Source organism: Crocodylus porosus, unplaced genomic scaffold, assembly GCF_001723895.1.
Source record: "Crocodylus porosus isolate Cpor-Errol unplaced genomic scaffold, CroPor_comp1, whole genome shotgun sequence".
Taxonomy (NCBI): Eukaryota; Metazoa; Chordata; order Crocodylia; family Crocodylidae; genus Crocodylus; species Crocodylus porosus.
This window is the reverse complement of record NW_017728918.1, coordinates 43,107,068-43,127,940: the sequence shown is the minus strand read 5'-3', so window position 1 is coordinate 43,127,940 and position 20,873 is coordinate 43,107,068. Positions and strand designations below refer to the sequence as shown.

Sequence of the window (20,873 nt, the reverse complement as noted above, 5' to 3'; positions counted from 1 at the left end):
AGTTATAGGTTTTATAGTTAATTTAACAGTCAGCTTATGAGTAATTAACTTTTAAATTAATTGGAAAACGTAAAAAAATGACTTATAGAAACCTTCATTGAAGTGGCATTAAAGTTGCTGATAGAAGTAGTTAGCCACATTAGTTTGAGGTCAGAGAGAAGGCAGAGTAGTTTTGCAATGTCATAAACTAACAAACTAAGATATATGTGTACATAAAGAGAGAGAGAGCACAAACTTTTGTAAACCCAAATTCATTTAATCAGATGCTGTGAAATGACAGCATAGAGCAGAGTATAAAGTGGAGTGAGCGATTAACTACAATAGGTAAGAAAGGAGGTAGAGTGAGGGGAAAAGAGCATGGGAAATGCTGAGATAAGCATACAAGCAGTTCAACACAGTCCAGTTTATGGATGATTCCTTGTTCTGCAATTTCCCATTCAAACTGGTTTCTAAATGATTTGGGCCTGAGAACAGCAATCCTGAGATCAAGGATGGAGTGTGCAGAAAGGCTGAAGTATTCTGTCACAGACTTTTGTGTCTTTTTTGTAGCAGATGTCAAGATAGGTGTTCATTTGTTCTTGTATGCAGAGATTGCCCTGTCTGTCTGACGTGGACATTGTACACAGATGATAGCATATATGATGTTGGTAGATTTGCAGGTGAATGAAGCTGGCTAATGAACTCCCATTCTCACCCAGGCACCAGGCCTTGCAATAGACCCAAATATCTGTTGTGCCCCCACATCAGTACTGATCACATCATCACTGGACCTAATAACAAGTACAATATGCAAAGTTCACATATTTGTTGTGTATTTGCATATTGCAACATAGTTGTTGTGTATTTGCATATTGGTTTACTTCAACAACCTAGTGTCAGCCCCCTCCTGCATTGTTAGCCTCTTCCACTGTAGAGTTGCAGTTGGAAATAAGGATGAGAGGTAGGTCTCTGTGTTTATTGCAATATCTCTCAACTAGAAGAAATTACTTCTGATACCTTTTGTCATTAGGCCACCCTATATAGCTGATGTAAAATGCAATGAAGAGTCCTGATGTGGATTTGTGATGGGCACAGAGAAAATGACATGTTGCATTGAGAGAGGGCAGTGAACCATGATGGCCATCCCAGTCCTATTGTCATAGGGATAGAAAGAAGTTTGTGTGTGAGGCAAAATCTCAACAGTGTTTCTCTTAGTTTTTACAGAACTTGCAGTTTGTTTTTTCTTGCATTACCTTCTCATGCATCCTGAAGAGGAGCGTTAATGGAGCATTTAATTGTTTTCATAAGTTTGGACCAAAAGGAAGTTGTACATTTCAGTTGGAGACATAAAGTCTATTGTTCAGTAACACTCTTAATGCCAATGTCTTTTCTCTATGCAGTACATTTTTACCATTTATCTCATAAGTCAGTCTGTCCAGCACCTGGCAATTTTGATATTGTTCTCTGAACTCTCTCTTATTTGTGGTAATTTTTCTGAGAATATATCCAAGTGGATAGTCCAAATGTCCTTGAACTAGAGTGACTTTTCTTCAAACTGATTCTCACAGGCTAGCTTTACCATACAATTTTCTCAAACTTCTTATTTGATTTAAAACAAGTTTAGAAAACAAAGAAAAGAATAGACAGAGTACAGGCAGTCCTCGACTTACAACATTTCCAGTTACAATCTCTCGCACTTACAACATTTATAAATTGGCACCATTTCATCTTTGATGTCAGTTTCGACTTTACAACACTTGATCTGATGCCACGTCAGCAAACAAGTTCACTGCATTGCTCATCTCCCTGGAGAACATCTGTCCAAACTTGCTTAGACACTTTCTTTAGGAAAGCAGACAAGACTCCAGAAAAACCTGCAACCAAGACTCCTGAGAAGAATTCAGCCAAGAACCCTTCAAAAAGTCCAGTAAAGTCATCTTGAAGAAGTCCTTCAAATCAATATGATTGCTATTTACAATATAAATGCATTAATGTAGCTATATTATTCATCTATAATTGATTCAATACAAAATTCTGGAGTATTTTTGGTGAAAATAGTTCAGGAACCAATCCCCATTTATAACATTGTTTCCTATGGGAAAAACAGTTCTGAGTTACAACATTTCGACTTAAAATACAGTTTTCATGAACCAATTAGGTTGTAAGTCCAAGTATTGCCTGTAGTCTTGAAGGCAAAGCTCATTTTTGTACAGCATTTTACTTACACCTGCAAAAATAACTTGAGAGAGGACCAGGTCAGTGTAGACATTTAAGTAATATATAATTGGTCATTCTTTACATTATCCAGTGTGGTCTTGCATCTTTCCCTTAAAACAGCTTCTCCATCTCTCTTTCATGGTTGTGGCCATGCTATTTTTCATTCACTTTCTTGTGTGGGATAGTGAACAATTTTAAGCATGTATTTTAAGAATATATGCTAAAAGATACTAGTCAAGAGACTGAAACTTCTTGAAAGGGCACTTATGGTTATAGCATAAAGGGATTTGGGCTGAGATCCCAAAAAGAAAATACTTGGAGCTGAGATTTCTAAAATTTAAACTGAAAACCAAAAATCCTTTCGCTCAGCTGCCACCTGACTCTGAGAAAAGAGATTAACCTTACAGTGCCTCTCCCTTTCACTTGTCTCAGTGCTTCTTTCATTGCTTCTACACATGCTAACAACTGCTCCAGTCTCTACAGCTGGACATCTATAGGCAAAGGGATGAACTGAACTGAAGCCATTTCCCACATCCTGAGGGAGATCATTCAACCAGCAAATTATCTGGTTGGAAAATCTTATTATTAGCTGGTTGAGGAATTACGATCTGCACTTCCATGAAAGGGGCATGCTGAGACATGATGGTCTACAATTCTCTTCAAAAGGTAAGCATCTGTTCTCTTGCAGCTTGGCTGATCTCCCATGCAGAGCTTTAAACTAGGTTCATCAGGGGATGGGGATGTTGAAGATAGGGTGAACCTAGACTCAATGAACCACAAGTCATGCACTGAACCAGTGCATGTAAGTACTAAGGGGCCTGTTAGGCATCAGGACAGGGAGGTAACAAGGGCACCCATTGGAGGGCTTAGGTGTCTCTATACTAAAGCTAAGAGCATGGGGAACAAACAGGAGGAACTCACATTCCTGCTTGCAAGCAAAGACTTTGACTTGGTTGGGTAAACAGAAACCTGGTGGGACTCAACCCATGACTCGTGGGCATTGAGGGTTTATGGGCTGTACAGATGAGATGGAGTGGGGAAAAAGGGGCATTGCTCTCTATGTTAAGGAGCAATACATGGCTTCAAGATGGAATTGGAAGAGAGTCAAAATGAGGTACTGTGCGTCAAAATACAAGGGGATCGGGATAAAAGGAACTTGGTAGTGGGGGGGAATTCTCGAGGCAGCTCTCAGAGGCAGTACACTTCAGGGACATGGTTGTTATGGGTGACTTAACTACCCTGACATCTGCTGGGAGGAGCAATCAGCTAGATCTGCCCAGTCGCATAGGTTCCTAACCATCGTATAGGACCTTCACCTAACACAGGATGTATACTATCCCACTAGGGGAAACGCCTTACTAGACATAGTGTTTGCTACAGGGGATGATGTGTTGGGTGATTCGCAGATACAGGGAAACCTGGGGATAGCGACCAGTAATTTGTTAGAATTCACTATCCAGTGAAAAGTGGAAAAGATAACTAGTAGGGCAAAAATGCTAGACTTCAGAAAGGCTAACTTCAATTTGCTCAGGAGATTAGTAAGCAAGGCACTGAAGGGCAAGAGCATCGGTGAGATGGGAGTCCAGGAAGGTTGGTCATTCCTCAAGGGAATAATCCTTTGGGCACAGAAGGGGACAATCCTATTGCACATAAAAGAGGGCAAAAGGGCCAAGGTATCCTCTTGGCTGAACAGGCAAATCCAGGAGAGCTTAGGGGGGCAAAAAGCTGAGCTCCTAAATGAATTATTTGCATATGTATTCCTGAACACGGATAAAGACATATCTCCCAAAGGGGCTATAGACAAGCACAAAAGGGACTCCAACCCACCAACAGTTAGTGCTGACCTAGTGAAGGGGCATTTGGAGGGGCTGGACGTGTTTAAGTCAGAAGGCCTGGATGATTTTCATCCAAGGGTACTGAAGGAGTTGGCCAGTGTCATAGCAGAACCACTGATGAGGTTATTTGAGCACTCATGGTGCTCAGGATGGGTCCCAGAGGACTGGAAAAGGGCCAGTGTGGTCCTTGTTTTTAAGAAGGGGAGAAATGATGATTTGGGTAACTATAGGCCAGTTAGCCTCACCTCTATCCTTGGGAAAACCTTAAAAAAATTATTAAGGATTACATTTATGGGAGTCCAGTAGGAAAAATAATGCTGAAGGGCAACCAGCATGGCTTCATAGCTGGTAGATCCTACCTGACTAACCTGGTTTCTTTTTACGACAAGGTCACAAAATGCTTAGCAGCATGAGTTGAGGTAGATATCATCTACTTGGATTTTAAAAAGGCCTTTTATACAGTGTCACATCCCATTCTTATAAATAAATTAAGCAGTTGTGATATAGATTACTACACAGTCAGGTGGATGGAGAATTGGCTTATGGGGTGCACCCAGAAGGTGGTGGTGGACAGGTCGTTTTCACCCTGGAAAAATGTGGGCAGTAGAGTTCCCCAGGCCTTGGTCCTTGGACCAGTTCCATTCAAGATCTGCATCAGTGACGTGGATGAGGGCGTGGAGAGCCCTCTGTCCAAATTCACAGATGGTACCAAATTATGGGGCAAAGTAAACACACTGGATGGCAGGGAGCAGATTCAGCCAGACTTGGACAGGTTGGGAATGTGGGAGAACAGAATAGGATGCAGTTTAACAAGGATGCAAAATGTTGCATCTAGGGAGAAAGAATCAACAAAACACCTACAGACTGGGAGGTGACTTTCTAAGCAGCACAGCATCAGAAAGGGAACTCGGAGTCATAGTTGACTCCAGAATGAACATGAGTTGTCAATGTGACGAAGTGATAAGTTAGGCTTGTCCAACATACGGCCCGCGGGCTGGCATGCGGCCCACCAAGGCATTTTCCATGGCCCACGGTGCTGCGACAGGAAATGAAAGTAAATACTGTTTATTTTCGTTCCCACCCCTTGTCCCTCCCCCAGCCCCTCAGCAGCTTCCTAATGGCTGTTGAAGGGACAAGGTTCCCACATGCACCGCATCAGCTTGACTTTGCCAACACGATGCGGCTCCTCCCCTCCCCCCTCATTTCATGGTGTTCCTTCCTCGCCCCACCCTTCCCTTCATCATCTGCATGCCAGCCCTTCTCTACGCCAGTCCCTGCCAGCCACGTGGGCTAGAGCAGGTCACAGTGCAGCAAGCGGGCGGGTGGGCAGGCGCAGGGGGGGCGGATGCCGGTTTGGAGGGAAGCTGCGGCCAGGCCTGCAGGAGATGCTGTTGCTGCTGCTGCTGCTGCTGTCGGGGTGGGAAGCCGACACCGCTCCCGCCTTCCCCTGCACCCGCAGACATCGCACTGGGTGTGGTGAGTTGTGGGCCCCGGGGAGGGAGGGACCCCTGCTGCTTGGGCTCAGGCTGCCCCGGGGGAAAGGGGCAGGGGAGTGCCCCTGCACATCCTGCATCCCCCTGTAGAGTTCCCACATGTCCCTCTGGCTGCTGAGCCCAGGTGCGCAGGTGTGGAAGCATCCTCGAGGCCGCCTAAGTGGCAGGGAGGACACGGCGGGGTCAGGCGGCACCCCTTGACCCCTGCACCCCCAGGCTGTGGCCAGACCACTGTGTGATAAAAAGTTCATGATCCGGCCCCACATTCAAAAAGGTTGGACACCCCTGTGATAAGTAAAGCTAGTCGCACTCTCTCATGCATTAGAAGGTGCATCATGACCAGGTCTAAGCAGGTGATACTTCCCCTTTATGCAGCACTGGTAAGACTGCAGATGGAGTACAGTGTCCAGTTCTGGGCACCGCACTTCAAAAGGGATGTGGATAATCTTGAGGGTCCAAAGGAGGGCTACTTGTATAATCATGGGCCTGCAGGTAAGATCCTACAAGGAGAGATTCCAGGACATGAATCTCTGCAAAAGAAGGTTGAGAGGGTATCTTGTGGCTGTCTACAAATTCACCGGGGTGGAGGGGGAGGTGGGCAGCAAGGAACAGGGAGATACTCTGTTTACCAGGGTGCTCCTTGGGGTTACTAGGAACAATGGCCATGAACTGACAGAGAGCAGATTTCGATTAGACATTAGGAAAAATTTCTTTATGGTAAGGGTTGCCAAAATCTGGGATGGGCTTCCAAGGGAGATGGTGCTCTACCTTACCTTGGAGGTCTTTAAGAGAAGACTTGACAAGCACCTAGCTGGGGTCATCTGACCCCAGCACTCTTTTCTACCCAGAGCAGGGGGTCAGACTTGATGATCTACTGAGGTCCCGTCTGACCCTAAAAGTCTATGAAATCTATTATATAAAAGGGTTTTTTCCTTAGCATTTCTTCTTCAGCTGTGTGTGGCCCATTCCTGTAGGCAGGTCAGGAGAATAATACCTCTTGCACAAAGCCCCTCAGAGTAGGTAGGCAGAGGACCACACAGTTTATGCCTCTGGATCAGGGTTAGGCAGGAATTAAGTGCCAAGCTTTTGGCCCTGTCAAAACCAGGAACTTTGGGAACCTGACGAATTTGAATGTCCAACTGAGGTACTTCCATGGTTAGTCAGCAACTGCATGGGGATTTTCAGGACTGCAATTCTGAGTTTAAGTGACTAAATTTGCTTAAGACCTTATATTTAGATACTTTACTTCTTTTTTTTATCTGTTCTTTCACCTTTCTGTAAATAGAACTTTTAAAAGCAGTTCAGCAATACAGAAACACAAATACCTTAAAAATCAAAGAAAGCTGGACATCTAGCCCGTGTCTCCAGTTTCTTGTCTGTGAAACTGGGATAAAGATACTGTGCTGTGAAGTTACATTAGGTTATAATTGTCAGATCAAGGGATTTTTCAAGGTATGATGGGGAAAATGGAGGAATGAATTCCATAAAATAATTTAAAAAATTGGTTCTTCAGAGCTCTTAGATGAGTAACTGATTAGTAAAGTGCCCTTCTTGATGAAATTTTGTATGTAAAACCTGATGATAATATTCACTTACTATCCAATGCATGATCTTGCTCCCATAAAAGACCTCTTAATTACAGCGCCTTGAAAACAAAGTAGTAAAACCTGATCCCCTGCTTTGTCACATACCTGGGCAAACATTCATCTCATCTTTGTATTTTTTGTAGCCTTTCAAGTTCTGCAAGCTTTGTTTAAGCTGAAATCCTTAAAGCAGATACCGGCTTAAAGGCAGCAAGTTTGGATTGAACAGCTCTACTCCTTGGCAATTTCTTATTTGTATTAAAGAATGAATAAGTGACCTTTGCACCCTTATTACCACTATCTCCCATCACTGGAAATTGCAAACTCAATCCACTAAGTCTAATTCACATTTTCTAGATTTTTGGCCTTTAAACTACTGCCTATTTTGGCCTTTGAACTACTGCCTGTTTAGACACTGTCAGTTACTAAAAAGTGTACTTAAGAGCATTTTTAGTATACTAAACTCTCTTATTTGTACAGTATTAGATTTATGGGCCAATGGATGGTGTATGTCCAACCTATTAGTATTAATAAGGCTTGTATTTTTAGGCATTATCTATTGCAGGTGCTGTATCGTTAAAAGAAACCATGAGTTCTATTAGCTCCACTGACTAATAAATCTGCGATTCTAGTACAAACACAGCTTACTTGGACAAAACAAGCTAAAAATCATTGAAAATGATCTGTAAGTTTCCTTCCAGCTCCCAACAACTATGAAACCTCTAGCCCCATATTTAAAAATTACAAATGACACTCCCCTGCATTCAGAAGAACCCAATTCAAAATGGTATTAAATCCTCCCATCCTGCAACTGTTAACACTCCTTTCTTTTCCAGATAAATAACTCATGGAGAACAAGATAATTTCATATTTTATTTTTGGATTAATATAAAGACATTGTAGTCTATAAGACATCGTGGGGGTCTAAAGTCTCCAGCAGCTCTCTACCACTCAAATGGTGAAAAGCAGCAAACTGGAAATTTAGGGATTGATCCTGAAAGGTACTGAGCCCGTGACTCCCACTTATTTTAATGGGAATTGATTTAATTGTAAAGATGTTTATATGATTAGAGTAATGGATGGGGAGGAACCAGCCTTTGAAGAAAATCCAGCTACTCAAAGAAAACTCTGCTTCTGATTTGGGCCCTCTTAGAGCAGCCCATAGCATTTTCGTTGTGGAAGGACAGTCCACCAGATGAACCTGTATGTCAGAGCAAAGCCCCCCTGAGGACAGTGGTGTGCTGCATGGATTTAGTAGTCTTCCCATGTCTTATGGATTGCAGGATTGGGGCTCAGAGTTGCCTTGGTTATGTGAAACTACACAAAATTTCTGGACGCAGAAGGATGCAACTTGTCCGCTGCCAGATTAGTAAAGCCGTAAACACCAGTCTGGAGTTAAACTGCACACAGCATAGGTATGGCCCACTCTACTCTCACTGGTTAAGTCTCATCTACAATACTGTGTGCAGTTTTTGGCTCTACCTCGTATTTTAAAACAATATGGAGAAGTGAGAGGGGGTCCACAGCCAGGAGACAAAAATGATAAATGGCTTGGAAGTCAAGCTGTATGAGAAAAGGTTGAGGAAACTAAAAGTATGTTTATCTTGGAGAAAAGAAGACTAAAAGACTGCCATGAAGAAGGGGGAGAGCAGCTGTCTGCAGAGGGCAGAACATGAAACAGTAAGTTCCAGCACAGTAGGTCTATATTAGATCTCAGGGAAAACTCCCTTACTGCTGGAACAGCAAGGCGATGGCCCAGGCAAGTGGTGGAATCTCTTTCACTGGAAGTTTTCAAGGGGAGACTGGGTAAGCATGGGACAGAGATGATTTAGGAGTAGCATTCCTGCGGTTGGACCAGGTGACCCTTGAGGCCCCTTCCAACCCTATGATTTTATGAATGCAAAAGGAAAACAGAAAAAAAAAAGAAACTTTCAGTGCTTAGTGACTGTTATCCTAGTAAAATAACCACATAAATCTCTCCTGTGCAAATATGCATTTTAGTGGAGACTGAAATGCTGTTTGCCTGCAGAATGGCATAGGTGCCAGCACTGAGCAGGTCCAGCAGTGTTCTCAAAGGACTACTCCCAGGGACATCAAATTCAATCATGCTGAAACAGCACACAAGGGAGCCAATTATAGCCAAATATGCTGATGGTCATGGGTATATGCTATCCAGGGACAGATGGGAAGGCCATGAAATCACTTCACATGAGCCTTGAAAGTTCCCAAGCATCTTTCTTCACTTGGAATTCACAGACCAGGCCCCTCCCCTCATGCTGGTAGGTGCCTAAGTCCCTTTTCTCAAAAACTGAAGAGAATCAGTCCTTTCTTTTAAAAGGTGGCAGATGGAGGCCACATACTCCTCTTATCCAGTAAGTCAGGATTCATGCAGGATGTTAAAGACAGGTTCAGATGCATCCTCCACTTGAGGGCATTAAAGCATCCCCTTCCCACCCCACTTGCATCAGGTTACTGGGCATTATAGACTATTCTGCTGTGTGTGGGCTCTTTATGTATTCATTGGGCCAGAAACAAAGAGACAGAACCAGAGTGAAAATGTCTCTAACTTAGTGATTAGGGCACTTCCCTAGGACAGAGAAGACTTTTGTTTCAATCTCTGCTTCAATGAATTAAGTGCCAACCTCAGGACTTGGGATTGCACTCCTGGAGACAGATACCTAAAGACTCATTGTAGGGTTTAGGTACCTAGTTTGCAGTGTCTGTTGTCTACCCCCTCCCCTGTGTCCTTACCCCTAGTCAGAAGCAGCAACAGGGAGGGAAGCTGTAGATGTGTGGTGCGGTGAGGCCGTGACATCATGAAGACATTTAATAGTGCAGGGTTCTCTGGAGTTGAGTGCATAGTCCTTGCCTAGGGCCAGACTAGGGGCAGAGCCATAACTGACTGTTTTCTCAGGGTTTCTTTGGAATGCTCTCTTGCTTATTTTCAAAGCAGTGATTCTGAGCAAAGAAATCTATTCCAAAGAACTTGAATTGCAAATGTATGATAAAGCAGCCTATACAATGGGCAATCGCAGTTTGGAGCACCACCTAGTGGCAGGAAAGCAATACTCTACCTTAGTAGTAGCACATGCTCAGAAGATACAGAGCCACTTCCAGTCTCACATCTTAACCACAAGATCATTTTCGCAAAGAACGTTCCCTTTCCTACACCCACTGAAACATGAAATAGGTGCTAAAAGAAAAAGCATTTCCTCCTCACCCCCGCAAAAGAAATGATCTTTCATCACTTTTTTCCCCCCTCTCCCAATAAAATATTCTTAACCCTAAACTCTGGCCTGCATTTCATCTGATTGTCCCGATTTCCTAGAAACATACCTTGCCTAATTCTGAGTGCGAGTACATGGGTAACAGCAAAACATTTCTAAAGTTGTTTCAAAATGAGATTCTCACTAAAGCTACTTCTGGCCAAAGAAAATACAATTATTGTTCTTGCATAATTAAAAAAAAAACTGGAAACAACTTTTATTTTGTTGGGGTTTTTTTCCTGGCAGCCAAGGCACCAGAAATGTCATTTTTCAACGCTAGCAATTTTTAATTGATTTTTTTTTAAAAAACAGTCACCAGCTGCTCTACTTCTTAGTAAAAATTGTGTACAACTTTTTTTTTAAACCATGAAAAGCAGCCAGTTTTATTCTAAGCAGACATTACACTATTGAATTGCAACTGAGATTCCATTACATATGGTACTAATTTTAATGGAATTATTTTTATTTTAATAACTAATGAAAAATAGGTTAGATGTTTCCTTTTTGCATTTTTTCCCCAGCTTGAGCAATAAAAATAAACTATTTTAGTCAGCTGCATTTTAACATTCCCTTGCACTTAAAAACTGTTCTGAAAGTTTTACTTGCATAAAACTGCAGGGGAATGTGTGCATTAGCTAGCTAGCCAAGGAATGAGTTTTGGGGTTTTTAAAACTAATTTAAGTAGCATTTACCTATTATTTCACTGAGAAATTCTGACAATCCCACTCTGAGTAGCTTGGGTCCAGGTTTCAAAGTCAGTAGTCAGCAGTAAAGCTGAAAATTTACATGTGCCCAAGGCTGGGTCATTAGCACAATGTATTATATAAAACATTGTCTTTGCTATGTAAAGGATGAGAAGAATGCTGGGTTTAACAAAAATGGGGTAACTGCTTCAGGGAATAGAATAATCTATTAGATTGGGCAGTGACAGGGGCCATAATGCATTTTGAACCAATTAGACTCAACAGATGAACTAAAATAAGCCGGGAAAAGTTCCCAAACCAGGACAACCTGTCAAGAATCAAGTCTTTTGCTAGTCTGCTCAAGTATTAAGGAAAAGCTTCTAGCCTTGCCTGCTCAAGCATTCAGGAAAGGCTTCTAGGCACTATAAAAATCCAGGTTCTCAGGCCTCTTTGTGCATAACATGAAGCATAGATTTGCTTTCAGATCCTGAAACCAGGAGTCTTTAATTGAGCAAAGATGTATTTGCAAATAAATGCAACACCATGTTTCTACCTATGCTATTTGGCACATTTTCTCCTGAAAGGGCACTCATCTCCATGCCCTTGTCTGCTGATAACTAATATGGCAATAGGACATTAAAAATCCTTAACTATACTTATGCTATAAAACAAATAAAGGAAGAATAGAAATATGGGGAGCAAAGAATCAGTCTTTTTGCTGGATTCAAATGCACTTTTAATGGTAGCCTTCAATGCTGATAAAACATTTTGAAATGCAAACTGGCTTGGCCTTCCCCTGTGGGGGAGGAGTATACTGAACATTTCCCAGCGGGAGGGGAAGGGTTGCGGGGTTTTCTTGATACGGAAAAGACAGCATTTCTGCTGTAAAGTTGCACCAGTGATTTCTGAAATCTAGCTGTTAACATACAACAGTGCATGTGCACATCTTGAATTTTTCCCCAGATATACACAGGCCAGAAGCAGCAGGCCAGCATCATGTAATTTCTTAGGGTGCTGTTAGAAGTTAAATGTTGCATATGTTAAATGCTCCAAAGATGAGTACGTCCACCTGTTAAGGAAGAAAAAAAAAAAAGCTGCATACCCACTACGTGTCTCAAAGTTACACCTCTATAGGAAAGGATTATTTCCAACTAGTTTTTAGGCAGCTCATGGTACAGCAACATCAATCTGTTCCATGGGGCTAATACCACAATACACCGTTCTCAGGTGCCCCTCTCCCATGTGGACAGTCTATCATCCAGATCTTCACTGCCCTCATCTGACAGGGAGAGCTAGATATCTGAAGAATAGTGGGGAGCTGTGGGGGTGTGGGGAGGAAAGGCGCAGATGAGCAGGAGCAGCTGGAAAACAAGGGAGTTGTGCAGCTATGGGGAAGACTTGGCAGCTTCTAGGAGCACTCCAGCCTGCTAGCCCTCTAGCAACAGCTCAGAGCCGTGCACCTTAGAGGGGTATTAGGCTTTAACATGCAACTGCTCATAGCACATGCTGATTTCAATACCGTTTGCAAGCTGTAATGTGTAAGGACACCCCTTAAACACTTCAAAACTGTAAAGAGGCTTTTGTTGTACAAATCAAAATTCTCAAATATTACAATGATGTGTAACAAATAGTGTTACTTACGTGTTACATATTGTGTAGTGTTACTCAAGTGTTACTACACAATGAGTAGTGTCACTATTCAACAAAATCAAGAACAACTGAATCAAAACAAAAAGGTCGTGTATCTTTCCTGTTCTATATTTCCTCTTCATGTGATAGCACTTGTGTGCCAGCCAAAGCTAATCTACAAGTCCTAGCCTTACTTTAAAATCTTTTCTAACCTAAAGAAATTGCTTAATAACTCCTTCACATATAGTGATCTGGTGATCTTTCATTCGTTATCTTGAAAACTAATGTTTTGCACATGTGATATTTTTATTTTCCTCTCATCAGTCAGGTTGCCACCACAAGGTCTTTTAAATGCCATGTTTTGTGTATTCTCATTAAGTAAGGAACACATTTTACCATGTAAAAAGTAAGAGCTAATGATGAAACTGTTTGGCATACTAAGAAATAGCAATGCATTCTGTGGTCAAAATGTTAAGTTTATTTATGCATTTTAACCAATTAGCTTCTTGCAAAGGTACACCTTAAATTATGGAACAAATTCTTCTGACAGCTTTTCTGTATTTGAATCCTGAATTCAAGGCCATTATCTTGACATGAGTTGTTCAAAAGTATATTATAAGAAATGGCTTCAAGGGAAAAACAAATCTTACACAAATCCAGTATATCAAAAACATGTAGACACTTCAGTTGTTTTTGAACCCAAGGTACATCTATAATAAGCGGCATGACAGTATCATCTGCACCAAACCCCCAAGCTCTTAACACAGGAGAAGCAACATCCAGGACCTGCACCAGACCTCAGGGTACATATTATCATAAGCAGCACACAGTACCTGAAACATCTGTAGCAGCCCTAAAAGTTAAATTTAGGGAGTATGACAAATGCCCAATGGATTTACAGCATCTGCAGCAAGGTAAAGTGAAGGATTATTAACAAAAGACAAACATGGTTGAGTGAGCCCTGTTCCTATTTGCACAATAAATCAGAACAATGTATAGTCAAGTTCTGCACAATCCAGTGTTGCACTAACCACCTCTGCACAGTGACACCACCTTCCTAGAGCCATGCATTCTTCATGTGTCCTTCCCCAAATTATGGAGAAGAGAAAACCAGCTGTTTTGTCCAGGTGGGTGGCTGCCTCCTGATGCCCACCTCCATCATCCTCTCAGTAGGCTCTACTGAATTAGTGTCAAGACTATATTTATAGTGCAGCCCTCACAGTGGTTTGGTTGAACTTTCCGCCTATACGTTACACTGCTTCTGGTTTGCTTGCCCTTGATTTGTTATTCACAAGGCTGATGTTTACACCTAATGTCACTTCTTAAAAGGCAAACAAAATACATTTATTTCAAAGGAAACATTTATTTTAAAGTCCTTATAGGTCACACACACTTTTAAACAAATGTAGGACAATTTTTTCCTTCCCCATTTTGAGCCTTGACCAGAGCATGTACACTCACTGTCATATGTACAGTGAGACTTTCCATTACAATTCTTCCTGAAGTTAAAGATGGGTGAAGTGCACAGGTGAAAACGTAAATGGAGACTCAATATTTTCAGAGAAAATGGTTTATAAACTGGTTTGCAAAAAAAAATGACATAATAAAAAAAACTTTGATAACAGTCTTTTCACCACATAAACACATTTAAAAGAATTCAAAAAGCTTAATTTCAAAACAATAAAAGAACCCAGCCACCCAGAATCAAACAGAATATAATACCAGCATATATCTTCCAAAGATTCCCAGAATTTTAAAATTAGTTTCATATATACACATTGATAACTTAAGTGCTCATTTGCTACAACTTCTTATTCATGCAAGAGTAGCAGGAGGAGATGTGTTTTAGAGAGGTTTTTCTGAGAATGCAGTGAAACTCTTTACTCGTGCAAAGAACAAAGGGGTGTACATCTTGTCAATATCGAATGTGGTGACTGCTGTCTCACCAGTGGATCTGTAAAGAATATTACAGAGTATATTAAATATAAACTGCTGTTTAAATCCTTCAAGAGCATATTTGTACCTTCATAATACTGATCACAAAACTGCCATTAGATGCACATGTTAACCATAAAAACCTCAACTGCTCTTTTGGGCAAGGTACTAACTAGCCAACATAGGCAAGGACACTTCAAACTGGACCATTCTTTCTAATTCTGTTATGGGTTTCAGAATTTGGAAAAAAGATAGAAGGCTGGCCTATCCAAGAATATTAACAGTTAAGTGGTGTACATTTAAGGCCATGTACAGACACTCAGTTTCTACTGGGAGAATTTCTGTTCTCCTAGTAGACACCAAAACATACAAACATTCAAGCTCTTTCTTTTGGACTGAAAATAGTGGTTCCAGGAGAAAAATAAGCTGATTTGTACCAGGTGGAAGTTGGCCTGGGAGAGCTTCTCCCAAAGGGGGATGAACCTTTGTACACTTTCCCCCATTTTAACTCCTCCTGGAGACTAGGAAGGGTGGAGCCAGGGGAACGTCTCATGTGCCTTTCTGAGAGACCAGACTCCCTGGTATGGAGAAGGTGCAGAGGGGCAGCTGCTCTGGCCCCTCTCATAGAATGGGAGGGGAAGGAGGATCAGCCACCAGCTCCTCCCCCTGGCTCTTCATACACCAGGGTCTCTTGTGTGAGAAACAAGCAGGGGATTCTCCTCCACCACCCCTTCTGCTTGGGCACCAGGAGCCAAGTGGAAGCAGCAGTGCCACAAACCCCCTACCTGCTTCTCACTCCAAAGACTCTGGTGTGAGAAGTCAGTTGGGAGCTTTTCCTCACTGCTCCTCTCTCTCTCTCCTCCCTCTCCCAAAAAAGATTTCTACTGGTAAAAAATTCTCAGAAATGTCCCCCCTGTAGAAATGAACATCTGTTAATGCCCTATATTTGAAATGAATCTACAAAAAGTTGGTTTTAAGTTGTCTGTGTAACAATTAACGTGGAACAGAGATAAAAGAAATAGCATGTCATCCTCAATACGATAGGTTCCTGAGTATGTTCTCTTGGACACATTGACAGCCTCCTCACTTAATGCCTTGTGTGAAATCCGTGCTAGTATGAAATCAGGTAGAAGTCAGGGTAAATTTGCACATTAGAAACTAACTAAATCTGAAATGCAAAAGCTTTCAAAAGCAGAAGCTAGCTTCCTGCAGTTGTTTCTCAGCATCTAATGAAACAAGAGCTTTTAAACAGAAAGCAGTGATTAGAATACAAAGGTTAAAGTCTAACCAAGGGGAGAGTTCTCATCCCATTACCTAGATTAGCTTTGACAACCCCTATATCCCTCAACGGGTTAACTATTCTGTTTCTCTCATCTACAGACCTTGCCTCTCTCTGCAGGACCTCCTTTTTCTTCCCCCTTCCATACACCATTTATATTCTAATAATTTTTTTTTTTTATTTAGACCTCTGCTTTTTGCACTCCCTTCTTTTTACAGTTTCCTGTATTAGCACTGAACACATAAGCACTTCCTGTTTCATTAGGTTATTCACTTACCTGTAAGTTATGTGACAAGAGTGATGTATCCAAACAAGTTTGTTGAATCTCTGGCGGCCACTGGAACACAGCTGTAATCCTACATGAAAACTGTGATCTGTTTCTTGCACAGGAACACGACGGAAGTACCTGTATTTGTGGTAGTCAATTGGTTTCTGTACAACAAATCAAAAGTTTAGTAACAAAAAACATAAAACACTGCTGTGCTTTAATGTTTTAAATGACATGAGTACATATCATGAACTATGGCGGTTCATATCTAACAAAGTCTAGGAACAAGCAGTAATTGTTTGAAATAATAATAATGATGATGATAATGATAATGTTTACATCTGAAAAAGGCTTCCATGGAAATAAAGGAAAATGTAGAGGACCCAGCACTATCAGATTTAAGAGGAAAAACAATTGTGTTAGTTGGCATACAGTACCTAACCTTGTAACTATTTTCAAACTACTTAAAACGGTTGTTTGTTTTTTACCAAGTGAATACTTTTGTTGCTAACAATTATAAAATTATCCTCCATTAAATTCATGAATAGCATTTATTAATTAGATGCATTTAATGCTTCAGAAATAAAAGTCTCAAAAAATGAAAGGTGATCTCAGAAAAGCATTTCTCCCATCTTTGACTATCCATTTTCTTTTTTAATTTAGCAAGACTATGGAAATTATCCCCAGGGCTGAAAGATGTCACCTTATGCAACAGTTAAGCTTCAGATATATTCAGCAGTACAGTCCTTACGGAGGAGTACTGCTGTCCAAGCGTAAGCTAAGTAGCTATCTTACAGAACACTTAACCTATATTAAATGCAGAGAGTTTTCTACCTTCAGTAAGCAAGAATAACTTTGTAGACATTAGTTCCACTTACTAACCAATCTAGGGTAGTAAAAGAAACCACTGAAGTCAAGTACATTTAAGTATTGATAAAAGTGTATGGCAATCTCCAGTACGCTGCGAATCATGTGGTCTTAAAAGACAGATGGAAGACTTCATTAAAAGTACAGAACAAACTTCTCCTTACTCTCCTCTCATATCACCACATGGTATCTTTAGTACCCACCTCTTCTTTCTTCTTCATTATTACAGCAAATACTTTGGTTTGATTGTCCGTATCCTGGGAAAGGCGATAATGGCCAAACAAGATTGCATCAGTTCTGAAAAGTTAAAGGGAGGATGTCAAGTAGATGTTAGACTACTACTAATTTTAATTTTTTAAAAATTCGTGGAAACAGGCCCTTGATTCTGTTAACTTAATTCATGTCCTTTGATTCCTTCAACTCTCTCTGAAAAATGTATTGTTATTCAGACAGACTTTCTGCATCAGCTTTCATTTTCCTTCTTGCCTTTCTTTTAAATGAATTCTGAAATAGTCCAAGTATTCAGAGCTCTTTAATCTACTGCCTCTAAGTTTTTCCAGGTTTTATCCTAGCCTTGATCCTGCAATGAAATGCCTGACTCCAGGATCAGCCATTAAGTGGTAAGGAGCAGGAAGTAGGTATTCATAAAATCACAGAAAAGTAGGGCTAGAAGGAACCTCCAGAGGTCATCTAGTCCAACCCCTGCCTGAGGCAGGATCACCCCTATTCAAACTATCCCGTATAAACCATATTTAAACTCTGCATAAGACTACTGTCAACCCAGACACAACACAGACCTAGCACCATAACCTGCTAAAGGTAAAGCAGGGGAACCACACAGCAGCCAATGCCCTGCTTCTATGAAATGTTGTTGATATATGTACTCAAGAGCTCTTGGGCTGAAGATCATATCCCCCACTAGAGGAAGGCAAAAACCCCTACAGTCCGTACCAATCTGATCATTGGGTAAAATGCCTTCCTGACCTCAAATATGGCCATCGGTTTGATTCTAAGTGGAGGGGAAGACCCTCTAGCCTTTGCTCCCAACAGGAGCACTGGCACACCCCAATCTAAGTCCCCAGCCTTTGGGAAGGCTGAAAAACACCTTCACACATGTAGCCGAAAAAAGGGGCAGGGGCAACCAGAAAAGCCCAGAAGCAGGGAAAATACTTATAGTAAGACACAGGTAAAGCTAGACCTAGATCATCCCTGACCAGTAGCTGTCCAACCTCCTCTTGAACACTTCCAGCGATGGAGAGTCCACAACTTCCCTAGGCAGTCTATTCCACTGTCTCACTATTCTAACAATGAAAAAGTCTTTCTGGATCTCCAATCTAAACTTACTTGGCTGCAACTTCCAGCCATCAGTCTGCATCCTCCACTCTGCAGCAAGACAGAAAGGTGCTTTCCCTATTCTTTATGGCAGTCCTTCAAGTATTTGAAGACTGCTACCATGTCCCCTCTTTAACTCCTTTTGCAAAAGCTGAAAATGTCTAGCTCCTTTAGCCTCTGCTCACATGACTTGCCTTCCAAACGCTTGATCATCTTTGATGTCCAACCCAGGACCCTAATTTCTCCACATCTTTTTTACAATGTGGAGCCCAGAACTGTATACAGTACTCCAGATGAGGCCTCTCCAGTGCTGAGTACAGAGACACTATCACCTACCATGTCTTGCACCTACTGCTTCCCTTTATGCACCCCAAAAATTGCATTTGCTTTTGTGTGGCTACATCATGTTGCAGACCCATATTGAGTCTATGGCCTACCAAGACTCCCAAGTCCTTTTCCATAGTGCTGCCATCCAGCCAGGTGTTACCCATTTTCTGTGTTTTTGATTATTCCTCCCAAGGGGTAGAACCTTGCATTTGTCTGCACTGAACTTCATCTTGTTAACTAGCCCAATTCTCCGATCTGTCAAGATCCTTCTGAATTGCACTTGCATAATTATCCTTTAAAAGGACATATTCAAGCACAAGTTTCCTATTTTAAGTCACATTTCTATTAATCTTTTTACCAAGTCAAAGATCTGAGGCTAAGGTGAGCTGACCAGGTCTTCAGAAATAGGTAGAAACCAAGATATCCCTAAGGTAAGTGGGGCAGAGGGATTGACGCAGCTGAGCCAGATCTGGAGGGGAAGCCCCCCAGATCCCTCTTAACTGAGCCGGTAGGGAGCTGCACTCCCAAGCCGCGTGAACAGAGCGTGCAAACAGGGGGAGGGATAGGGGGTACTGTCCCCCCAGGCCAGGGAACCCGCGCGAACAGGCACGTTCTGTAAGAGCGCGCCAGCGTTTGCATCAGCGTTCACATCCGCGGGCGAGCAGAAAGGGCCAGGAGGCCGACTCCAGCTCGAGCGGGGTGAAGGCACCACACTCAGCCAGAAACAAGCAGCAACTCCTACGATGGTGTCGACACGGAGTGCTGCCAGGGCCCCGGGGCTTGTCTGAGGCCTCCACCCAGACAGAGCCCACGGAGGGTGCTGGCGTCCTCCCACACCCTGGCTTGTGGGAGTTGCCCAGCAAGGCCTGGGGGGGCAGAGATTGGGGACCCCCACACCTGTCCTGCAGGCGCCCGCCTTAGGGCCCTGGAGGCACAGGTGAGGGAGCTCCAGGAGGAGGTTAGCAGGCTGAGGGGAATCAGGGAGGCAGAGAAGGAAATTGACAGCTATTTTCTCTCCCTGCAGGGTTGTACGACCAAGGAAGAAGCACCCCGGGAGGTGACCTCCACTGCAGGGTGGCAGACGGTCACCTCCAGAACCAGGGCTGCTCGTAACACAGCAGTACCAGTTCCTCCAGTCCGGCTGGAGAACAGGTACGATGCGCTGGCAACTCTGGAGGAGAAGGAAGGAGAGGAGGAAACCAGGGAGGAGGCAACTCCATACTCTCCACATTCCGAGCAGGCTGAAGGAGATAAGCAGGCCAGGAGGAAAAAGCGTTGAATGATCGTCATAGGTGACTCCATCCTGAGAGGTACAGAGGGCCCCGTCTGTCGCCAGGACCCCTCGACATGCAAGGTCTACTGCCTACCTGGAGCAAAGATTCAGGAAGTGAAGGGGATGATCCAAGCCGTGATCCAGCCCACCGATTACTACCCCATGGTCCTAATCCATGTGGGTACTAATGATGCGGCCAGGAGAAGCCCTGATCGCCTGATGGCGGACTACCATGCTCTGGGGTGCGTGCTAAAGGAGACAGGTGCACAGATGGTTTTCTCCTATCCTGTCAGTGACTGGATGTGGAAGATGGCATGCAACGTGCATCACGGAGACCAACTGGAGGCTTCGGGAATGGTGTCTTGAGGCAGGCTTTGGCTTCCTCAACAATGACCAGCACATCACAACAAGAGACATGCTTGGATGGGATGGGCTCCACCTTTCCCCTAAAGGTGGGCGTGTGTTTTCTTCTAGGTTGGTGGATCTCCTCCGGCGGGCTTTAAACTAGGCTCATTGGGGGAAGGGAAAGACGAGGGTGGAGGAATCATCAGACTGCCAGACCAACCAACACCTACAAGTACAGCCCAACCTAGACTGACAAGCGGAACATATACACAGGTAAGCAACAGGGGCCAGGGTGATGCTGAAAGTAGGGGGCCAGTGCACACATCCACAGGAGGCCTCAAATGCCTCTACAAAAATGCTCACAGTATGAGAAACAAGCAGGAGGAACTTACCCTCTTGCTAGCCGACACCAACCCAGACATAGTGGGGATCACTGAAACATGGTGGGACTCAACACATGACTGGGCGGTGAATGTCAAGGGCTATAGGCTGTACAGGAGGGACAGGATAGGAAGGAAAGGTGGGGGCATGGCACTCTATATTAAGGAGGAATACACATCCT

General features: G+C 42.9%; 1 protein-coding gene across 4 annotated transcripts in view; it reads right to left on the bottom strand.

Moving 5' to 3' along the window:
- Positions 1 to 13,143: 13,143 nt before the first annotated feature.
- Positions 13,144 to 20,873, bottom strand: part of FBXO9 (F-box protein 9) — a 35,812-nt gene continuing 28,082 nt past the window's right edge. For all 4 annotated transcript variants that reach the window (XM_019537525.1, XM_019537527.1, XM_019537528.1 and 1 more), the window contains 3 exons: positions 17,238 to 17,331; positions 16,177 to 16,331; positions 13,144 to 14,639 (listed from right to left, as the gene is read on the bottom strand). In XM_019537525.1, coding sequence (XP_019393070.1) covers positions 14,531 to 14,639; positions 16,177 to 16,331; positions 17,238 to 17,331 — 358 coding nt within the window. In that variant the 3' untranslated portion in view covers positions 13,144 to 14,530. The remainder of the gene's footprint in view (positions 14,640 to 16,176; positions 16,332 to 17,237; positions 17,332 to 20,873) is intronic.